A 20,714-nucleotide genomic window follows, 5' to 3' on the forward strand; every position below is an offset into this window, starting at 1 on the left:
AAGCTTTTTAAGAAGGTAAGGTGTAGGGTTCAGGTTGAGGGAAGCGGCAGAATTAGGCTTAGGATTAGTACCCATTACTAAGGTGGTGCAGGATGTCAGAGCCTCCCTTTCCCTTTTTAGTAATGGATGCTAACTCTAACACTAATGCTGCCACTTTCCTCAACCATAATCCTACCCCTTACCTTATTAAAAAGCTTCCCATAACACTGCCACTATTCAGATGAATTTGAGGCTAGTGTTATCGGGGGGTTTAGTGTTAATACTAGGAGAGGAAATAGTCTTCCTTTTTTGATATCATTGCACTCAGTGAATTTGCTTTTTGGTATTTTGCATGTTCAAATTATTTTGGTTAGCATTTTTAATTCGACATTAAAGTAGTTTGATCACACACAATAGAACCATATATATATATATATATATATATATATATATATATATATATATATATACACACACACACACACACACACACACACACATATATATATATATATATATATATATATATATATATATATATATGTAGATACACACACACACACACACACACACACACACACACACACACACACACACACACGCGCCCAACCTCAGCCTGACAATTATATGACACTATCTCAACATAATATACCAGGGTTCAATCCTGCTGGTGGTGCATAACAGCTGTGCTGTTGCTGTGCCAGGCAGTCATAAGAAGTTCTTCTTTGTGCACAACAAAAAGGCTGTGTAACAGTGGCACATCAGTCACTACAAAACAAAATTTTAATGAGATTGGTGAGAGGCTAATTCGGAGTATGTGTTCTATGTGCAGGGAGACTGCACCAAATGTTATTCTTCCACAGAACCCACACCATGCTGTCGCAGCTACACAGGATGCCATGCTGTCTAACCTTATTGCTATGTGGACTTGTTTCACTTCACTTAAAGTGCTGGTAGCAGTACTGGAGGTGTAGCATGGCATGTGTGCAGCAGAGGTATCAGTGTTTGTGGTTTATCGATATATTAGCTGCCTATTAGTGTGACCCTGTTCTGTGGGCACCCCTATCTGTGCATTCCAAAGGGAGGGATATATACCTATCAGATATGTGCCTGTGTTTGTTACTCATGCTGCCCAGGGAGCACACTGCTGCTGTAGCAGTTTCAGTGCTATATCACTATACAGTGCACAGGCTACCATGCTGTTTTCCCTTGCATATACTTCGATGCCTGCCACAGTCAGACTCACTGTTCTGCACTGGTGGTCCATTTGGTGCTGAGGACATGGAAAGTATACTGTCCTTACTACTTCAGTGTAGCACAACTTTGCAGGAGTGCTCTAACTGAATGATGACACAAGGTTCATTCTGCGATTCCTGTTTATCATGGTGTGAACTGGGCAGACCTTGCACTGCTTATGGCATACAGTGTGGATGTGTTTTTTACATCTTACTCAGTGCTCTTGGTTTAACCTTTTCTTCAAAGTGTTTGCTTTTGTTCCAGGACTGCTTTGATGAATTGTTGCTGTTACTATTACTCTTAGTGATTTTTGATGTTTCTCTGATTTCTTTATGTGCTGCTTTTATTACTGCTACTACTGATGTGCTGTTATTATGACCATCTCCAGTAATTATATTACTATTACTGCTATGTTACTGTTAGTATTGCTTTAGATAAAACTAGTTTTATTACAATATAAATCAAACCACAGAGTTGAGACAGCTATATTAAAATAGAAGTACTTATGCCATTACAACTGCTACTGCTTCATGTGACAGACTTTAACACAAACTAGTATAAGCATTCTGCTAGTAATCCTTTAAAAATGTTACTAGGAAGGCACCATAGAACCAAATATGTGTATAAACACTAAAGACAGATGTCTAATTCATGAATCTGATATGTTTACCATGTGTCAGATATATTCTGAATATGAAAAAAAAAGCTTCATACACAGTGATGTGCTATTTGTCTGCTTAGTTTATCAAAGTGCACTGGTGAAAGTTAGAATACCTCTTAGTCCATAAAGTAAACATTGTTCAGCCTTTTCAGTCCCTGGAGTCTGTGTGAAAAAATAACTACAAAGCCTTCTTTATCTTTTTCTATTGGCTTGTGATGTGTTCCCAGATGTTAGGCTTCTACATAAAAGACTGAGTACTGCAGGGGCTAGCAGACATTTGAAAAATCACAGAAGCTAAATCCATTGCAGAAAAGTAAAAATGGGACATCTTACCTTTCATATTGTGTGTCTTTTGATCCTAGCTTCTGCATTTCATGTCATTTATGGGAATTTTATGGACAAACTTGCTCAAAAGAAACTTTGTGTTGATGACGAATGCTCCTGTAAGTAAAAAAAAAAAAAGACTTTGCTTTTCCAATATATCACAAGGGTAGTGACTTTATATGCCTGTTTAATCATTTTGAGGAAATGAATTTGGCTCTTTTAAAAGTATGTATTGTGCAGCATAATATTTGTAAAGCTCTAAGCATCTAGAATGCTTAGATAATGTTGATTTAAAACAGTGCAGGCATTCACTGCAATTTGCACCCAAAGCATTTTTGTATTTTAAAACTGCTGTTTCTCCTGCATGTCAAATATTTTTATTTTAAGTTTCTTTTTTTCTCAGATTAATATAAGGATTGTTCCTTGAATTACTGTTTTCTCATGTTTTTGTCAGGGTATTACAAAGATTCAAAATCTGGTTAATTCCTTGCTGAATGCTTGCTTTTCTTAGACAGGGAACAGAACTTTGAGTCAGTTTTTAAGCTCTCTGTATTTAAACTACTGTTCATTAATGACTTGAAAATTGTAAAAAGATATAGTGGAACTGAATATGAAAGTGGGTAAGGATGCCACTTTTTCAAATAACAAAACGTAGTGTGTTACTATGTAAGTAAACAAAGACAATCTTAAGCAACACAAATATTTCCAGAGTAGGCATTACACTTATAACTTAACAGGTTATATGTTTTTTTTTTTTTTTTTTTGACAAAGCACAAAGGGACAACCTACATATCCTTTACTCAGTCTAATATGGTGGGGGGGTTCTTATGGCAAACTGGATAAATCTACCCTAGTCTGGTTGAGCAAGTAGCATTTTTGTGAACTGGAATATATGGACAGGTCATTGAAAACATCTGAAAATGAACATGTACCATACTTGACAGTAGAAAAGGCAGTAGTGATTTCATTTCTATGCATTTTATGCAGTACAGACCACTATGAAATACAAATACTCTTGAAAATGCATGTAGGCATTAATGTTTGGGGTAAAGATTGAGCCTTGGTATGGAGACTTAAGGTCACAACATTGTGGTTTAGGTGTGCACATTTAGATATGGATGTTCTTTTCCTAGAAAGTGTTTTGTATCTACAATTATGTGCTACAGATTTCTTCTGTCATCTTGTGATGTTTAGATTATGATGCCATTTTCACCAGAGTGGCTCATAACATAGTTTTGGAGCCATTTGTCAATACTGATATGCAGTGTGCCTCTGCATATAGTTTACTTGTGAAGAACAGCCTAAGCAATGTAATCAGCCTCCTCATTACAGACAGAATTCTCATTTTCTAGAATTTTCAACTTAGACAAAGTCTGTCCTACTTTGACAAATTGTCATTATTAGTGTTTCCTACATGAGACATTAGCAAGTCAGCAGAATAGCTATATAGTATGTGATATGATAAAGGTGAATGTGCCAAAAATACAAGGCCATGTACAAAGCTGTTATTACATGTTCTTATTGGTATGTTGCCTTTGGCCTGGATCATCACGGACAAAATGCTCAGTAGGATGCAACCACTTAATGATCAACAAGACAGTTGAAATAAAGAACCTTAGTGACATTCACCTATTGGCCTAGATTTCAAGGTACTTTTACACTGGCTTTTTGTCTACATCTTTTTTTAATCCAAATGCTCCTTAGCCACTTGGCCATTTAGATTTCAGTCCTTCATATGTCGGAGCTGGAGTTTTCTGGGGCTCCACTTCTCTGTGTTGTGGAACTGGTCCTAGTCGCACAGTGGCCTAAAATCTGGTATATGTAATCATGGTGCTTGAGAGTTTAATACACAAATCTTTGAGGTAATACGGCCCCATAGAAAAAAGAGGGCAGCATATGTTATATCCAACAATCAGCTTAACACAGAACAGTTCCAATTTGCAGACATCTGCTGTTACGACTGAAATGACAGAAAACAAGAAGGGTGAGTCAGATAAAGCCTGTCAGTCTTTCTCTGGGTCACTGATAAGCAACAAGTAGTCATCTCTAAATAATAGCAAGACAGGGAAGATTATATTCACCTGCCATCCACATACCATAGTATCTCCCTTATAATGATGTTTATGGAGTCCATATTATCATGATTAAAAGATGGAAAGGAGCATATAGCATTGCTTGATATCATTGGACAAGATAAAAGACTTGAGAGTCACACAATCACAGTCTTGCTTGGGAGCACTGTTTTGTAAACATTGTATGAACATTGTATAGTCCTATGTGTTCCAGTAGTCCCACTCTATCAAGCTGAAAGCCTTTCCAGGTCAATAAACATGCTCATGGATGTCTACTTTGCTTTCAGTCTATGCCAATGTAATAAGTTTGTCAAAAGTCTTATGTACTATGGGTTAAACCTACTATTAACAAATCCAGATTAAGACTGATGTTTAAGTAATGGGATAGGAAGCTAACATCTGACTAGTGAAGCTTTGAAAAAATGATTGACTTCACTGCTACCCAAAGAGATGTGTCTGTAGCTGCTTATAGGTTCATAGGTTCATAGGTAGATACTAGGCTATCTGCCCTAGGGCATTTATAAGCCTAGCCAGAGTGTATTTGGCTTCCGCCTCCCTATTAGATTAGCCTACTGTGCCTCTGTAAAGTAGGTCACAGAAGGTACCCTTTTAAGTTTAGTTTACTGTGCCTCTGTCTAGCAGGGACACAGAAGAGATCCCAGGGGTGAATTTGCGATTTCCCATCCACGCGCCCAGATTTCGCTTGAAGAGGGTCAGCGAGGGGCTATGTCTAACATGAATTGGGATTCTATTCCAGAGTGAGGGGAGCCTCTGGGAAATGAATCTGTCCCTCCAGCATGTCCTATTTATTTTTGAGCTGAGGTTTAGGTCCCTGGAGCATGTAGCTCTAAGGGACTTGGATTTTTTGAGGTGGAGCATGTCCATTAATTCTGGGTTTGACATGGCTTTGTACGTCAGGCATAGATCGCCTCTGAGTAGGCGGTAAGCAACTGAGTAGAGCTGGAGTTTCTTTAGTCGAGCTGCATAGGACATCTGTTTGTAGCCCATGATCCTCTTGGTGAGGTACTTTTGGGGTCTCTCCAGTTGCTGCAGGTGTCAGGTAAGGTACATCCCAAAAGGGGCATTGTATTCAATTATGGGCCTGATGAGTGACGAGTAGAGGGGCGCAATGACTTCTCTTGATCTAGATGCGAACCCTTACGTGATAAGGTGGGCTATATAGAAGGTCTTTCTAACCACTTTGGCAACGTGATTATCAAAGGAGAGATTACTATCTACGTTGGTCCCTAAATCTCTAATTACTTCTTCCAGATTAATGGATTACCACCTATGTGGTAATTTGTGGGCACCTTGTTTTTCCCAAAGGGGATGACTATGCACTTTTTAGCATTTAGCTTGAGGCCGTGGCTCTGCCACCAAGCATCTGTCTCTGTGAGACCCTTTTGGAGGATGCTTGTGTCAGCTGGCGATTCGATTATGGCCCCCAGTTTGCTGTCATCTGCGAACTTTGTCAGCCATAATCCCCCCGTGTTAGCCTGAACCTCAGAGAAGTATATACCGAACAAGAGAGGTCCCAGAACTGAGCCCTGTGGGACCCACTTGTAACTGGTTTGGATTCGGACATGGCACCTGCGATTCTGACCATGTGGGTTCTATCTCTGAGCCAGTTTGCAACCCATCTTGTGATATAGGGGTTGATATTTAAGCTGAGGGTGAGATCCTTCTTACTGTCAGGCAGAACCCTTGTAAGCAAAGGATTAAATATTGGTGAGACATGTTTTGAACATATTATTTTTGTGACCAAAGAAAGAAGTGCTAAGACAGGAGTCATTTTATAACTTCACTAGTACATCAAAACATTTTCTAATCCTCTGAGTGATATAATTGGATCTTATACAATGTTTACTACTTGTAAAATTTGCTAGGAAAGGTTCAGCTGTTGATGTTGACATGAGAACTGCTTATGCAAGGAGCTGAAGAAGTTCTACCGTAACAGGCGCTCACTGTTAGCAATATACAGTTTCTCATAGTGCTTCACAAAAACCTTACTAGCCTGTTCCCTGGAGTGTGCCTCAGAACTCCTTCAGAATCTCAGTGTTCCAGGATGTCAATATTCTTTTTCATTTGTATTATGCCAAAGGCAAGCAAGTAGCTAATATTTTCATCCCAAGACCATGCCTTCATTGCTATCTTTTAAAGGTATGTTAAGGCTCTGTCCTTCAGTCGCCTGCTAACATCTGGCCTAAGCTGTTTGTATTCCATCAGCCTTCTGATATTTAAATCTAATTGCTCTGTACCTGTGTAACGCTGACCAGACTTGGTCCTCAGCAGACAAATCTCTAGTTCTCTGGGCTTGCCTCCTTCTAGCAGTTGCTACCATGCAAATGAATAGGATCTCTACTTTTGGAAAGTCTCAACAAATGCAATGAGCACATAAGGTTAAACACTGGGAATTTTGTTACAGTGTTTTTTTGTGAAATGGACACTTTCCTCATTGAAGTCGAGGCGATGAGCTCTCCAGTGTGCAGGTTTGAAGTTTAGGTAAAGTAACTTTATCTATTAGGACCAATGTATAGTCTGAATATTTTAATTGATAAATTACTTAATTTAGCACTCAAGAAGAGGATCTGAAAGATATTTAACACAGCTGAGGCCTTTACCTTCAAGGGGTAAGAGTAATAGCATGTATGGGCCTTAATCAGACATAATCTTCTCACTCACATTTTCCTTTCATCCTATTAACAATTGAGAGAGACTGACAAGTGGTTGAAATAAATTCCCATTTATGGGAAGGCTGGATCAGGTGGTCTTCGTCTCACATTTGTCAGTGTTGTCAGTGCAAACAGCATATTCATTACCCATCTACTTAGTTCCTTGAACATGGAGGGCTGTCATCATAGCTGTCTTACCTATTATATTAGAACCATTTGTCAAGATTGCATCTAATAAACCAATCACACTTCATCTTACCAAAGTGCTTGAAAAGCTGCAGTTTCCAGTTCAGAAGGCATGTAGAAACACAGGATTCCTTTGCAAGTTCCAGCACAGATTAAGTAAGGGATATAGCACCACCACCACAGCATTGATGTCTCTCTTTAGTATGATTTGTAGACATATAGAGGTAGAGCAATTCAGTTGTGCTACTTTCATTAAGTTGACTAAAACCTTTAACTGCAGCAAATCACATATTTTTCACTGAATTTTGTCTTTATGGCCTTAAGTAAAATGGGGCAATGTGGTTCACCAGCTGCTTGCAGTAGAATTTCTTTGGGGTGCAAGTAGACCAGTCAGTATCATGTCCCATCCCAGTAACATGCATCATCATCATCATCCTCAGGAACGTCTACTTGCTATTTTATAAATGCACTCTACATCTGTGTATCAAACATTATTTTTTTGTTTTACGGCAAGGATCTCACAGTCTGGTTTCTTAGCTACCCATCTCTTATCATCATTTAGTCTCTAACCTTCAGTATAACCTGCATTTTTAAATTTTTGAGGATAATTAGGCCTGGCTATTAACTTAAAAAAACACACACCATGCATTTCAGCAACCTGGCAGAAAAGTTCAGTGCAAACTTTTCCCCCACTTCCCCCCAAAAGAGCAAATGTCTATCCCAACAGAGTGTAGCCTTCCTGAGATCACAGATGCAAAGGTGAGAGCTGCCCTCTCCAAAGCAAAAAACGCAGCATCAATGGGACCAGACGGAGTCCTGGGCTGTGTCTTACATGAGCTCCAAGAAGAACTAAACCCTCATATAATGTCACTGTTCAATCTCAGCCTTACTGCAGGATATGTTCCCAAGGAATGGTGTACAGCAACAGTGGTCCCACTCCACAAAGGTGGTGCCACAACAGACCCCGGAAACTATTGCCCTATAAGCCTGACTAGCCTGGTCTGCAAAGCTATGGAATGTATCATCATGGAAATCATAAACAAAGACATTGGGAACCTCCAGACACTGGATACTACCCAATTCAGCTTCGTTAAGGGCAGATCTTGCCTCTTGAACTTGGTCGACTTCTTTGAAACAGTTACCAAAGCCATAGATGAAGGGAAGATAGTCCACACAGCCTACCTGGACCTCGCAAAGGCCTTTGACACAATACCCCACTCGGGCATCATAAATAAGCTCACAAGCTTAAATATCAACCCCTATGTCACAAGATGGGTTGCAAACTAGCTCAGGGATAGAACCCACATGGTCAGATTAGCAGGTGCCATGTCAGACTTTAAATCAGTTACAAGTGGTGTCCCACAAGGCTCAGTCCTGGGACCTCTCTTGTTCGGTATATATTTCTCCGAGGTACAGGCTAACACGGGCGGACTATGGCTGACCAAGTTCGCAGATGACTGCCAACTGGGTGCTATAATTGACTCTCCGACTGACACAAGCATCCTCCAAAAGGGTCTCACAAAGATGGATAACTGGTGCCAGAGCCATGGCCTAAAGCTAAATGCCAAAAAGTGCATAGTCATCCCCTTTGGAAAAAAACAAAGTGCCCACAAATTACCACATAGGTGGTAATCCATTAAGTACGGAAGAAGTAATTAGGGACTTGGGGACCCAAGTAGCCAGCAATCTCTCCTTTGACAATCACATTGCCAAAGTGGTTAGAAAGACCTTCTATATAGCCCACCTTATCATGAAAGGGTTCACATCTAGATCAAGAGAGGTCATTGTGCCCCTCTACTCATCACTTATCAGGCCCATAATTGAGTACAATGCTCCGTTTGGGATGTACCTTACCTGACACCTTCAGCAACTGGAAAGACCCCAAAAGTATCTCACCAAGAGGATCAAGGGGCTCAAACAGATGCCCTATGCAGTTCGGCTAAAGAAACTCCAGCACTACTCAGTTGCGTATCACCTACTCAGAGGCGATCTGTGTCTGATGTATAAAGCCATGTCCAACCCAGAATTAATGGACATGCTTCACCTCAGGAAATCTAAATCCCTTAGAGCTACACGCTCCAGGGACATGAACCTCAGCACAGAAATAAATAGGACATGCTGGAGGGACAGATTCATATCCCAGAGGCTCCCCTCACTCTGGAACAAAATCCCAATCCATGTCACGCAGAGCCCCTCACTGACCCTCTTCAAGAGAAATCTTGACGAATGGATGGGAGATCGTAAGTTTACCCCTGGGATCTCTTCTGTGTCACTGCTTGACAGAGGTACAGTAAACAAACCTTAAAAGGGCTACCTTCTGTACAGAGGCACAGTCAACTAATCTAAAAGGGTGGTGAAAGCCAAACATACTCTGGCTAGGCTTATAAATGCCCTAGGGCAGATAGCCTAGTATCAGCCTATGAACCTATGAACCTATGAACCTCATAATACTAAACATGATGTCAACAGACTTGTTCATAAGCAGCACCAGTTGTAATGGACTAGAAACACTCAAAGAATTCAGGTACCTTTGCCAGCGTACCTTCTAGATATCAGAAAGCAGACATTCTGGACTTTTCAATGCTTGAATTCTGAGAAGAGCCAAACCAGTCTTAATTTCAGTGCAACATATGTCCTGTAGCTGTGATCTTAAATATAGGAGCATTGTTTTGCCATCAGTGACACTGGATAGTGGCAGATTTCAAAAGACAAGTTTCTATCCTTCATGATTTTTCAAAGCCCAGTGATAATTGATGGTTCATTTCCCTCTATCAGAATGCATAACTCTATTCCTGATATTGTAGGATCACAAGACAAGGAGAACTGTTTTGATGATGGACATTTCTATAGGAGAGGCATATCACCTGTCAGGGGTCCAAACCTTTTATTCTCAAGGATTGAGAAGCTGTCACACAGGGGGCTCTTGTTCATTGTGAGAATATAGAATTCAGAAAGCTCTGCTTTCTCAGTGATCAGCTTAAGTTCCTGAAGCCTTAGTGAAACTGCATAAAAGTGCTGCTGATTTGTCAGTACTAGTCTGGTGACAGGATATGAGAGGTCCAGTTAAGGTTAGATAACAATATGTCAGAGGTCATTTTAAGGTTTTGATTTGTGCTTGATGGAGAAAGCTTTGAAGCCTTAGCCGGGCAACTAAAATACAAATCACAAAGTACTGAATTTTGTCCAGTGCACGACTATACCTTTTGTATTTTTATGGCCAGTGCAGTAGTGCACTTGAACGAACTGTAAATATTATTGAGACCACACAAGTACATATGTTTAAACAAACATTCTGTGGGAGAGAAAAGGTGAGCAGCCTGAGTGAATCTGGAAAGGAACTTCTGACATAAGAATTTGTTTACTTCTTCTACCACCCATTAGGAAGGGCTCCATGTCTCTAAAGTTAAAGTAATTAAAATATCTGCTAGGTGAGGGACTAAGGGTCTGTGGTCTCTTTAAATGCAAAGAGGTCTAGAAAAATTCAGTATGGTTATGTGTACCAATACCTGCTACAGAAAAAGAACATCAACAGTGCCTTCAGTCTTGTCACGGATAACCATAATCCTTAAGTTGTTGCATCTAGATGTGTTCTTGAAGTAGGTCATCCAGTTTTTGGCATTTTTGATTTTATCCTGCTGCCCTCTGGCTAACCCCTGCACCTTAACTGCTCTACATGTTTTAGTATGAAACTTGTCAATGAACTGTGAATTTTTAGGAGTAGCTACCTTTATGTTTTTTTATATATGGCTAGCACCATAAAATAGTCTTGTTTGGTCATAATGTAATCCAGAAACCAATTATTTGTTCTGCTAACCTCTAAACCAGAATGCTATAAACATGGCAGATGAATACAACATCTGCTACCATATTCTTGGGTACCTTGTAGATCATACTTTAGAATATTTGGAATTGTTAGTACTGTCAGTTACTGCTTATATTCTTTACAGGTTCATAGATACATACCAGTCTATGGATCTATGAGAATCTTAAGAATCCTAGCCTTACATTCTCATGGTAGATTTTTAGTCCTTATATTTTGTATATGATCACTCCAGAAGCAGGCAGAAAAAGGATATGGTGGGACATTTACTTGTTGCCCATATCTATGAGGGACAAGGGGTGCTAAATCACGTGTGAAATTATGGTTTTCCATCCATTCATTCAATTTATGTTTGACTAGAGTAAGAGAAGTACTTTGCTTTATGTGGAGTGGAAGATGGTTTCATAGAAGTTGTATTTTCTGTGATACTTACCTATCCCTCTGACATTTCATTGCCTTGTAGCTCAGGGGTTAGACCACTGCTCTAGTAAATCAAGGGTCATGAGTTCAAATCCCATCAAACCCTCTACTTGTCCTTTATTTTTGACAGCAGATTGATGCAGCAGAAGCATGCTTGACCTGTAACCCTGAGGTCAATAGACTGAAACCATCCTCTGCTATGCTAAGAAAACATTTAACACTAGTTAAGTTTTGGAAGTTGGGGTTTGGCATAATGGTTAAGGTGTTTACCTCATAGACACAAGGTACAGGATTTGATTCTTACCCTTAATGGAAATTAGCTAGATTTAAAAAGACCCACAAGAGCAGTAAACCCAGTACTTACCTATGGACCTAGGTTGCAAAAGAGGTTGGGATTCCTTCAGCTAATGCTCACATTATCATTGCACTTGCTAAGATGTAATAAATCTGACAATATAGGGTCATTTGAGGCTCTATATGAAGAGGTTGATTTTTAGCAGCCTGTATATTACCCAAAAGAGGAACAAGGCTTTGAGATGATCTACATAATTTTTATAATTTAAGTTCTTGATGAGAGCCTGGTACAGCAGAACGATTATATTCCTGGACCTGGATGCTATATATATATATAGATATATATATATATTATATATATATATATATATATATATATATATATATATATATATATATATATATATATATATATATATATATCCACAGAAACCAATGAATCCCACACAAATATCACAAAACCACCAAAAGGAAGTAACAAGTCCAAGTAAAACAATAGCCAGTAGTAGCTGTTATTGATAGATGCTCAAAATACCAATTAAAGTTACAAACTTTCTTTAATACAAAATGTAAAACGTAAGCGCTTTCGCTTTTTATAATATGGCTCTAACACATCAATTGTTTAGTTAATTGATCAATTGTTTAATTGAAGCAAGGTATATATTTTACTGTGATTGTTTTAGTTTCTATCGTCTGATGAAGCGGGGAGTTACTCCGCAAAAGCGCTTACGTTTTACTTTTGTATTAAAGAAAGTTTTTAACTTTAATTGGTATTTTGAGCATCTATCAATAACAGCTATTACTGGCTATTGTTTTACTTGGACTTGCTACTTCCTTTTGGTGGTTTTGTGATATATATATATATATATATATATATATATATATATATATATATATATATATATATATATATATATCAGCTTTTCAATGAAAAAGGATTTCCCTACAATAATGGCCATGTGATGATCAAACAATAGCTTGTTATTAGCACTGGTTCCCAGAGTTCTGACTATAGAATCAACTTTCAGGAGTGTGTTGTCAATATGATAGTTACAAGGGAAGTCTTACTTGTAAAAGAATACCATTATACATTTCTTGGTATTTAGTCTTGCCATGGTTTTGTCAAAGGTTTTCTTGGAGGATCTTGGTATCCTCTAAGGAGTTTATGACGGCAGCAAGTTTACAGTCATCTACAAATATGGCCAGCCACAAACCAGCCACAAACCCTTAACATTTGTTTAGACCTCTGAGAAGTAAATGCCAAAGAGGAGAGAACCATGGACTGAACCCTGGGGTATACCCCTAGTGAGAGATGTTTCAAAGGAAGCAGAGATGTCCACCCTGATGTCCTGGGTTCTGGAGTGAGACAGTTTGTTTTCTAATGAGTTACACAGGGATTTACATTTATTTACAGCTTATCTATGATACCTGAGTGTGGGATGATATTAAATACCTTTGCAAGGTCTAGATATGTAGTGCTTACTGATTTGCCTTCATCCGTTGCTTCCGTTGCTTCACTAACCTTCCCATAGAAGTCAAATAAGTAGGCAGGATCTGTTCTTGGCAAATCCACATTGACTTGGGTCAAGACTTTGTAGGTTGTCTATAAACTTATTTATTAATTTCACAATGATCCTTTCCAGCATTATACAGATAACACTGGTCAGACTTATAGGTCTTGTAATTACCTGGGCCCATTGACACCCCACCTTTGTACAAAGGGATGACTGCTACTGCTGCTGTCCTTCATTCATCCATAATGAAGCCTGTTTGGAGACTGATATTGAATATCCTTTTAGGGAGCCTGACAGTAGGCAGCCTGTTATGTTATTCTACCCCATGGAGGTAATATTCTTGACCTTGTAAAGTGCCTTGAAGACTTGTTCTTGGGAAATTTGAGGGGGAGATGTAGATGCACACATGTGATCTGGAAATATAGCAGCAGAGAGGGGGGGTGAAGTTTGAGCTAAATTTGTTTGCTACTGAATTGGTTATGTCCTCTTGGTCCAAGTATATGATATAAATTACTAATTGCTCTTCACAGTGCTGCACATCCTTAATGAAGCTTCTAGCACAATTAAAGATGGCTTTGGTTACTATTTTTGCCTCATATCTGACTTTGGTTGATTTGATCGTGGTCCAGAGTTCCATGTTTCTTGTTGTTTTAGCAATGGCATTGTTAGCATCTTGAGTGTTACAAGAAGTTGAAGCACTTTATATTTTAAAACTTGTGGTCATGCTGTAGTAGTTGTTGCCCACTGATGTAGTCTTCCCTGATATGTTACTTTTGTTGCCATCTTCTTAAGCAGCCAAGCCATTTCTCCCTCTCAAATATTAAATCACTCCTCAATGTAAAACAAGCTTTGCTTGGTATAGTAAGAAAACATGCCATATTTACCTTATGTTCTAGCACTACGTAAGCATTTCACATAGAATATCTACTCTGGAAACTCTGAAAGTATCATACTGCTCTGTTGTATTCGCATAAGAGTGGAACTCTTAAGAAACAAAATCTGTAGAAATTAACCTTGTCTAATCAGTGCTCGTGTCATAATTAGTACCATTCCACATCAAAAGCCTATACGTGGTGCATTCTTTCCTATGAGAAATAAAACAGACCTGAAATGCTTAGTGTGTGTGTTTGTGTGTGTGTGTGTGTGTGTGTGTGTGTGTGTGTGTGTGTGTGTGTGTGTGTGTGTGTGTGTGTGTGTGTGACACACTCACACACACACACACACAAATATATATATATATATATATATATATACATTTATCTATGTTATTAATATACACAGTTCTACATGAGCGGTACTAGTCACCCTTAAGGAGATTATAAAGAAATCTTCCACCAGAGTTATAAGACCAAAATCCTCTCCAAGGATTCATATAATCCCTGGCAGATCATCTCCAAAGTTTAGTGGCGTGTATGTGCTTCAGAGATAAAGAGTATTATGGTTTACCCACTCCTTGATACTTCAACCTAAACTACACCATCCTATGTAAGCAATACATTAAGCTGATGAATACCCAGAAATGAAATTATATATTGTATATATTAGATATAGACCACGCTCTTACATAAGCAAGGATTTCAGCTGATGCATACCTGGGACTGCAACTATACATTGTATATATTATATAAAGGCCACACTTAAATAAACAAGGTTTTCTGCTGATGCATACCTAGGACTGAATTATACATTGTATATATTGAATAGCTAAAAGCAAATCATAGGGTTTAGTTGTTCAAAGTTTCAGGTTTAAACTGTCATAACCACTTAACTAATTATTTCAGTTTTCTATCTATCAATATGTTTTCCTTTATCAATTCAGAATTTGCCCAATGTTAGTTTTGCCTTTGTTTATACTGTCTGCCTAAACTTTCCCCAGTGATTTTGCTGATGTTGTTTTATCTAATCTGATCTTAGCTGCAATTGTATTAAGTAATATTGTGTAACTTATGCAAATGTAAAACTGTTACTGCCAATATGAAATCTCTATATTCCTGCCATTAAATGCCAACGTCTTAAGTATGGGTCTTTAGAACACCTCACCTACTTGGTCAACAAACATAAATAAATAATAAATAAACAAATAATTAATTACATACATTTACTCTGTGCTTCATTCAGCTATTGTGATGTTAAACATGCAAAGCAAAAATATCCAGTTCCATCCAAAACTCATTCACTTTCGAGGTAAAGTATAATATCGAAGCAGTGACATAATAAAAAATTAGCATCTGTGAAACAGTTTCTCAGTAAATTCCACAAAGCCATGCTAGGTAGGGAGTACTGAAACTCACACTTACGTAAGGGCCATACAATGAATGCATTTTATGCAGGCGACAAGAACAGCAGGATCATTATATACAGTTTATTTCTGAGAGCTACACTGGGTTACTCCATTTTCAGTGCTTTCTTGAAAATGTCTGCCTAGGGAGGAATGGGTGTGACTTCTCATAGAATCAAGAAATTATACAGGTATATTAATGCTTTAAATGCAAAAAAAAAAAAAAAAACACAGGGAAAGTGTGCATTCTGGAATTTTTTTTCTACAGTTTACTAAGCATGCTTATGATATGTCATTGCTTGTTCATATGAGCAGGCAGGTTTCATATAGCTAAAGTATGACTTTGAGTACATTAGAACTGAAGAATTACTAGTGAGCCCAGCTTCACTGTAAGGCTTGTAGATAAGTAGATTCAGTTTCACTTCATAGATGATTACTCATCGATGACGAAATACAGCCATTCAGAAGACATTATTATTTATTTAAGCAATAACAAATGAGTGGGAGTGGTTATATGAAGATTTACCCCACACCTGGAGTGATTAAACAAAGCCAGCCATAGGTAAATCCTCATATATCCACACCCACAAGTTGGTTAATGTTATTATACAATGATATCATTTAAGAAAGAAATTGCACACTTTTATTAAATAATGTCTTTGTGTAAAGCACCATAGTGTTCTTCCATGTTGTTTTCTGTTCTTCTGCATTTCTTGATGTACTGCGCCTATGTATGAGACTTACACCCCACACTTGCACAGTACATCAATGCTGTTCAATAAAAGCAACAGAGAAAAAAAAATTTCTGTTGCTTTGTTTTTCTTACTATAAAATCCGGACAATTGATGGCAGTGCAGAAATACAAGTAAAAGTAGGTACATTTTTGTTTCTTTAGTTTTGCAAAACTTACTGATTTTTCTTGGATTTGGTCTGCCCTCCCTTAACATACTTCTTAATGTCTTGGCTCAAGAAATGTGGAGAAAGTATTAAATAGCAGGAGATAAATATCCCCAAATATGGACAGATTGTAAATGTTGCTTTTATAAATGTAGAAAGCTACTAGAATAACCAGATTAGTGTTAGCATGCATTCACTGAAGAATATGAAGTCTGAAACTCAAATGTATATCATTATTTAGTAACTTCACTCCTCGGATTTGCCAGGAACAGACAACAAATATGAAACAAAAATCTGGACAGTTGGACAGGTATGCCTCCACAGCATGTATCAATAGAAAAAGTCTGGCCGCTCAGTGGTAATTTACCAGCCAAACTTTTTTCTGTTGGTATATGCTCGATTTACAATGTTCAACCAGCCTGCATGTTTTTGAACAGCAATGACCCATTATTGTATATTTATTCATTTATTTATTGCCTTTATGGTCTGACTGGACACTCAATCCCATTTTCAGAGGAGGCCCAGGGAGAAAAGCTCCATTTAAGCTACAAAAATTACAAACAATTTACAGAGAGAAAAGAATTTAAATTTTTTAACAGTAGAAATACAGTTTTAGAATCATGCAATGGGTAATACAGTCAAAACAGAGATTAATACAATTTGATTTCTGTAGGCGTGTTATACAATAATAGGTTGTATTTACATATACAGCAATATACACATTTCATTTACATAGGAGTGATGAGAATCTGTATATAGTTATAAATGTAAATAGTATTCATTTACATTGCCTACAGGATAAGATAGGAGAGCTGGTAAGTTAGGGGTTTATGATAGTCTAGACATCTGAGCGAGAGAGAAAGTTAATCAGGGTATGAATAAGAACACAGCCAGGAGGAGTTTAGGTGCTGTTTTAGGTTGTGCTTAAAGCTAGATGCACATTTGTCCTTTTTTAGTGGGATAGGCAGGGAGTTCCACTGTCTGGTGACATAGGACTAGTACAGTGAGTCTCCAGCTGTATTACGGGATTTGGAAGTTATTAATAAGCTCTAATTACCTGAGCAAAGGCAGTGTGGTAGGGAGTACCTGTTCTGATGTTCATTTTTGTAAAAAAGTATGATGTTCTTCATAATGATCACTGCTGCAAGAGCTGTATGAGTTATATCCTGCCAAGGATATAACTGCCAGCCAGCTTCCAAAGCTTCAGGACACCTTTCATGCCCTCAAACTGTGAAGCAGCTCAAGTTGGGCTGAGTAAAAGACAAGTTTAGGTCTAAAGCTCTTCAGAGCTTTGCTGTTCTTGAAGACCACACTCTTCTGAGGCTTTTGAGGTTCAACGGTCGCTTGTGATTTTCTTTTCTGGGCTAATGAGCTCTTTTTGGGAAAAACGCACTTACATTTTCTTAAATTTTGTTACTGTTTTATTTACTTTCCTCTTCAGGGAAGTTATTGTAAAGCTAAGAGCAATGTTTTTAATACACTGTCTCTAGCCTGTAATGTTCATTTAAATGGAACATTCATTTCTTTCTGTCAGTTCATCTTTATTCTCCCTGTAACTGCCCTGGCTGCTGTGTGTCCCTGGTTGCAGAGGGTTAGTGCTTATCTCTCTACCTTCTATCCTATACTAAGGGACCTGCTTGATATTTCAGGACCCCTCTCTGCTTTTTTGTCACAGCCATCCCAACGTCTGGCCAAGGAAATCTGTTGCCCCTGCACATATATTGTGTTCCCAGCTTCCAAAAGGACTAAGAAACTCTCTACCTTCTATCCTATACTAAGGGACCTGCTTGATATTTCAGGACCCCTCTCTGCTTTTTTTGTCACAGCCATCCCAACGTCTGGCCAAGGAAATCTGTTGCCCCTGCACATATATTGTGTTCCCAGCTTCCAAAAAGACTAAGAAACTCTCTACCTTCTATCCTATACTAAGGGACCTGCTTGATATTTCAGGACCTCTCTCTGCTTTTTTTGTCACAGCCATCCCAACGTCTGGCCAAGGAAATCTGTTGCCCCTGCACATATATTGTGTTCCCAGCTTCCAAAAGGACTAAGAAACTCTCTACCCTCTATCCTATAATAAGGAACCTGCTTGATATTTCAGGACCCCTCTCTGCTTTTTTGTCACAGCCATCCCAACGTCTGGCCAAGGAAATCTGTTGCCCCTGCACATATATTGTGCTCCCAGCTTCCAAAAGGACTAAAAAACTCTCTACCTTCTATCCTATACTAAGGGACCTGCTTGATATTTCAGGACCCCTCTCTGCTTTTTTGGTCACAGCCATCCCAATGTCAGGCCAAGGAAATCTGTTGCCCCTGCACATATATTGTGTTCCCAGCTTCCAAAAGGACTAAGAAAGTATGCTCCACCTTGGACCTACCTATTAAACTACATTATATATTTATTTATAACTACCTAGCAACAAGAAAAACTAAGCTAGCGAGCAGGGAAACCAGCAGCAAATATTTTCTCCTCTACACCCCAATAGCAATTTGCCTTTTTTCACCCCCTTACCTACTTTTATCTGTAACACCTTTCTCTAGCTGTATCAAATACTGTTACCTTCGTCTACTATACTTTCTGCCCACTAGGTGGCACCAAATTCCAATCTAGAGTTACACCTTGTACTCCGCATTCCCAACTATCTATTCTTAATACTTTTATAGCTCTTATCCCTTGACGAGCTGAAAATCCTCTTGCTACTTTCACTCTATTAGTACCTTTTCTTCTCCCCACTATCTAGCTGTACTCTGTTTTTCTTCCCTTTATTCCACAATCACTCACTGCCTCTCTCCTGCATTACCACACTCTACTCACCCAGTGACACCGAAGGAGTCTGCGGCTCCCTGATTGTCTCTGTAGACTCTCACTTGCCTTCTGTAACCCACTCTGTTCGCCCTGTGGGCTCACTCCGCTCCCCTACCCTACCCCCAATTCCCACACACCCCCAGTGGTCCTACCTTTATACTTACCAAGCCACTCCCCCTCACTCCTATCAAATAATCTTTCACCACTCTTTACAGACCTACCACTTACACAGCCACTCACATACTGATAATCACTCTCCCTTACCTCTTTCACACCTATTTAGTCAACACCCTCATTTACTCCAACCTCCTAATTCCCTATTACATTTTATCATCTCCTTCACCATGCCCTTTACTTATTCACTCATTTACATTAAACTACCACTCCTACTTTTACTATTATCTATCCTCTCTATTCCCTATACTCTCACTCATTACGAAAACCTACAATTCTCATCTTCTCACCAATCCCTTAAACAAACATTAATAACAAATCTTGAAATCCTTAGCCATTCTAACATAACATCCACCTCATCCTATCTATCACCTAAATACCACAGAGTAGCCCATTTTACATTTACACATTTTAGGAAAGTGCAACTTAACCACACTAAACCACTGAAGCATCCATATAGTCCTCTCAAATATCCTCTCCTTCACGGGGACATTCATCCCAACCCAGGACCTTATAACAACACCCTAAGACAGCTCACCCCCCCTTCACTCCCACTAATTCACTACTCATAGCTCATCTCAATATAAGGAGTGTTAACAATAAAGTAAGCCAACTGCACGCTCTACTAGATACTCACTCTTTTGATATCCTATGCTTAATTGAAACCTGGCTTAAACCTGTTACAAAAGACAATAAAATACTCCCACCTGGTTATAACATCCTGAGGTTAGACCGAACTACCAAAAAGGGTGGTGGGGTAGCAATATTGCACAAATCTCATTTACAGGTCACATCCATACGGGTACAACCCCCTCTAGAAACCAATGTGGAAATTCTTATTGCCAAACTCCAGCTCAATAATACTAAATCTATTAACATAATATGCTCCTACCTACCCCCAGGCAATAACATTAGCATCATAGAAAGTATCCTCTGCTGGTTTTCTACATCCTTCCCTCAAGAAACCATAGTACTCTGTGATTTTAATATAGACTGGAACTCCTGTACCACTCTAGAACCCACAACCCATATAAACCTCTACGGCTTCTCTCAAACTATTACCACCCCACTAGAATCCATAAACCCACCAGCAAAGAAAGTATATTAGACTGGATCTTAATAAACTGCCACTCTCACTCTTACAAAGTAGGTGTCCTTCCTGATGATATTAGTGACCATTCACTAACCTACCTATCTAGACAAAAATCCTATATTCCAAATCAACCTACCTTTAAAATCACCCGCAACAAAAAAAAAATTAATCCAGTCAATTTTCAGGCTGAGCTTCAAGCCTGTGATTGGTCACCCTTAAGGCACCTGCCAATTGATGAAGCAGTATCCCATTTTAACTCCAAATTACTACAAATTTTAGAATTCCATG

General features: G+C 38.7%; 1 protein-coding gene across 1 annotated transcript in view; it reads left to right on the top strand.

Moving 5' to 3' along the window:
• Positions 1 to 2,119: 2,119 nt before the first annotated feature.
• Positions 2,120 to 20,714, top strand: part of OTOR (otoraplin) — a 110,328-nt gene continuing 91,733 nt past the window's right edge. The window contains exon 1 of the mRNA XM_044060146.1: positions 2,120 to 2,319. Coding sequence (XP_043916081.1) covers positions 2,196 to 2,319 — 124 coding nt within the window. The 5' untranslated portion in view covers positions 2,120 to 2,195. The remainder of the gene's footprint in view (positions 2,320 to 20,714) is intronic.

This window comes from Protopterus annectens, chromosome 1.part2 (genome assembly GCF_019279795.1).
Source record: "Protopterus annectens isolate FY-2018-M chromosome 1.part2, PAN1.0, whole genome shotgun sequence".
NCBI classification, from domain to species: Eukaryota; Metazoa; Chordata; order Ceratodontiformes; family Protopteridae; genus Protopterus; species Protopterus annectens.